Genomic DNA, 1,627 nt, shown 5'->3' on the forward strand with positions numbered 1-1,627 from the left:
GGGCGGCTCAGGGACCACCCAAGGGGTCCCCACATCCCCCCACAATAATCCAGGATGACCCTTGGTGTTCTCCTTCCCCATCCCCATGTCCACTGAGGAACCATCTGGGATGTCCCCGTGTCCCCACCCAGTCCCAAATCAGCTGAAGGACCATCCAGGAGTCCCCGTGTCCCCCCATGATAATCCACGATGTCCCTTGTTATCCTCCTTCCCCATCACCACGTTGGCTTGGGAACCATCTGGGACGTCCTCGTGTCCCCCCTGCCAGACCCATGGCAGCTCAGGGACCATTCAGGGGTCTCTATGTCCCCCCACCATGGTCAGGGATGTCCCGGGGTCCCCCCCAGCCCCAGGAAAACTCAGAGACTACCCAGGGGGTCTCATGATGGTCTGGGATGTCCCTTGGTGTTCTCCTTCCCCATCCCCATGTTGACCTGGGCACCATCTGGGAGGTCCCTGTGCGTCCCCCCCAGCCCCACGTCCCTGGCTCAGGGACCACCCAGGGGGCCCCCACGTCCCCCCACAATAATCCAGATCCCCATGTCCCCCCACAATGGCCAGGGATGTCCCTTGGTGTCCTCCTTCCCCATCCCCACGTTGACTTGGGCACCACCCGGGATGTCCTCGCGTCTCCCCCAACCCCAGGGTGGCTCAGGGCCTTCTCTGAGCACCCCCAGGTCTCCCTGCCCGGTGACAATGTCCCCTCCCGGGGGTGTCACCTTGATGAAGGCGTAGCCAGCGCCGTTGTCAGTGATGGTGAGACCCAAGGCCTCCTCTGACTTGAAGACCTTGACCTCCTTGCGCTGGCCCTTGGTGTGGGCGAAGATGAAGTCCTCGAGGCCGATCTGGCCGCCCAGCAGCTTCTCCATGTCCACCTTGTGCGTGTTGAGGGTGCAGAACATCACCTGGCCGGGGCAGCGGCGTCAAGGCCTGGGGGGGACCTGGGGACACCAGGGACACCCCCCAGGGCACGCGTGCCAGCCCTCTCCTCGGGGACACGTAGGATGGTCATGGGGGTGGAAAGGACCTGGCAGATGCGCGAGACCTTCTTGGGGACAAGCGGGACCCTCATGGGGGACACGGAAGATCCCTCTTCTTAAGGACATGCAGGACCCCCCCCCGGGGACATGTGGGACTCTCCTGGGGGACACGTGGGACCCTCCCCCTGGGGACACACAGGACTCTCTTGGGGGCACGCAGGGACACCCCTTGGGGGACACATAGGGCCCCTCTTCTTGGGGACACGTGGCACACTCCTGGGGGGACACATGGGACCCCCCTCCCAGGACCCTGCCAGGGGACACAAGGGATCCCCCCTGTTGGGGACATGCAGAACACGTGGGACCTGAGGACACACGGGACCCCCCGGGGACAAGCGGGACGCTCCTGAGGGACGCGAAGGACCCCTCTCTCTGAGGACACCCATGACGCCCTCAGGGGACATGAGGGGTCCTTCTCTCTGGGGACACCCGGGACACTCCTAAGGGACATGTGGGACCCCTCCAGGCACCTCTGGGGTCCCCTCACCCCAATTCCAACCCTCCCCCACAGCCCCCCGGCTCTGTCCCAGCCGGGGGGTCCCCTCCCCCTTCCTTCTGGGTGTCCCCAGTGCCCTCCCAACCCCCTC

At 65.0% G+C, this 1,627-nt stretch overlaps 1 protein-coding gene across 1 annotated transcript in view; it reads right to left on the bottom strand.

Annotated features, from left to right (window-relative positions):
• Positions 1-1,627, bottom strand: part of LOC103895019 (dnaJ homolog subfamily B member 1-like) — a gene marked incomplete at its 3' end in the record, with an annotated part of 21,672 nt that overhangs the window by 8,659 nt on the left and 11,386 nt on the right. Inside the window, exon 3 of the mRNA XM_009274519.1 lies at positions 641-905. Coding sequence (XP_009272794.1) covers positions 641-905 — 265 coding nt within the window. The remainder of the gene's footprint in view (positions 1-640; positions 906-1,627) is intronic.

The sequence above is a fragment of the Aptenodytes forsteri genome, unplaced genomic scaffold, assembly GCF_000699145.1.
Source record: "Aptenodytes forsteri isolate BGI_AS27 unplaced genomic scaffold, ASM69914v1 Scaffold848, whole genome shotgun sequence".
Lineage (NCBI taxonomy): Eukaryota > Metazoa > Chordata > Aves > Sphenisciformes > Spheniscidae > Aptenodytes > Aptenodytes forsteri.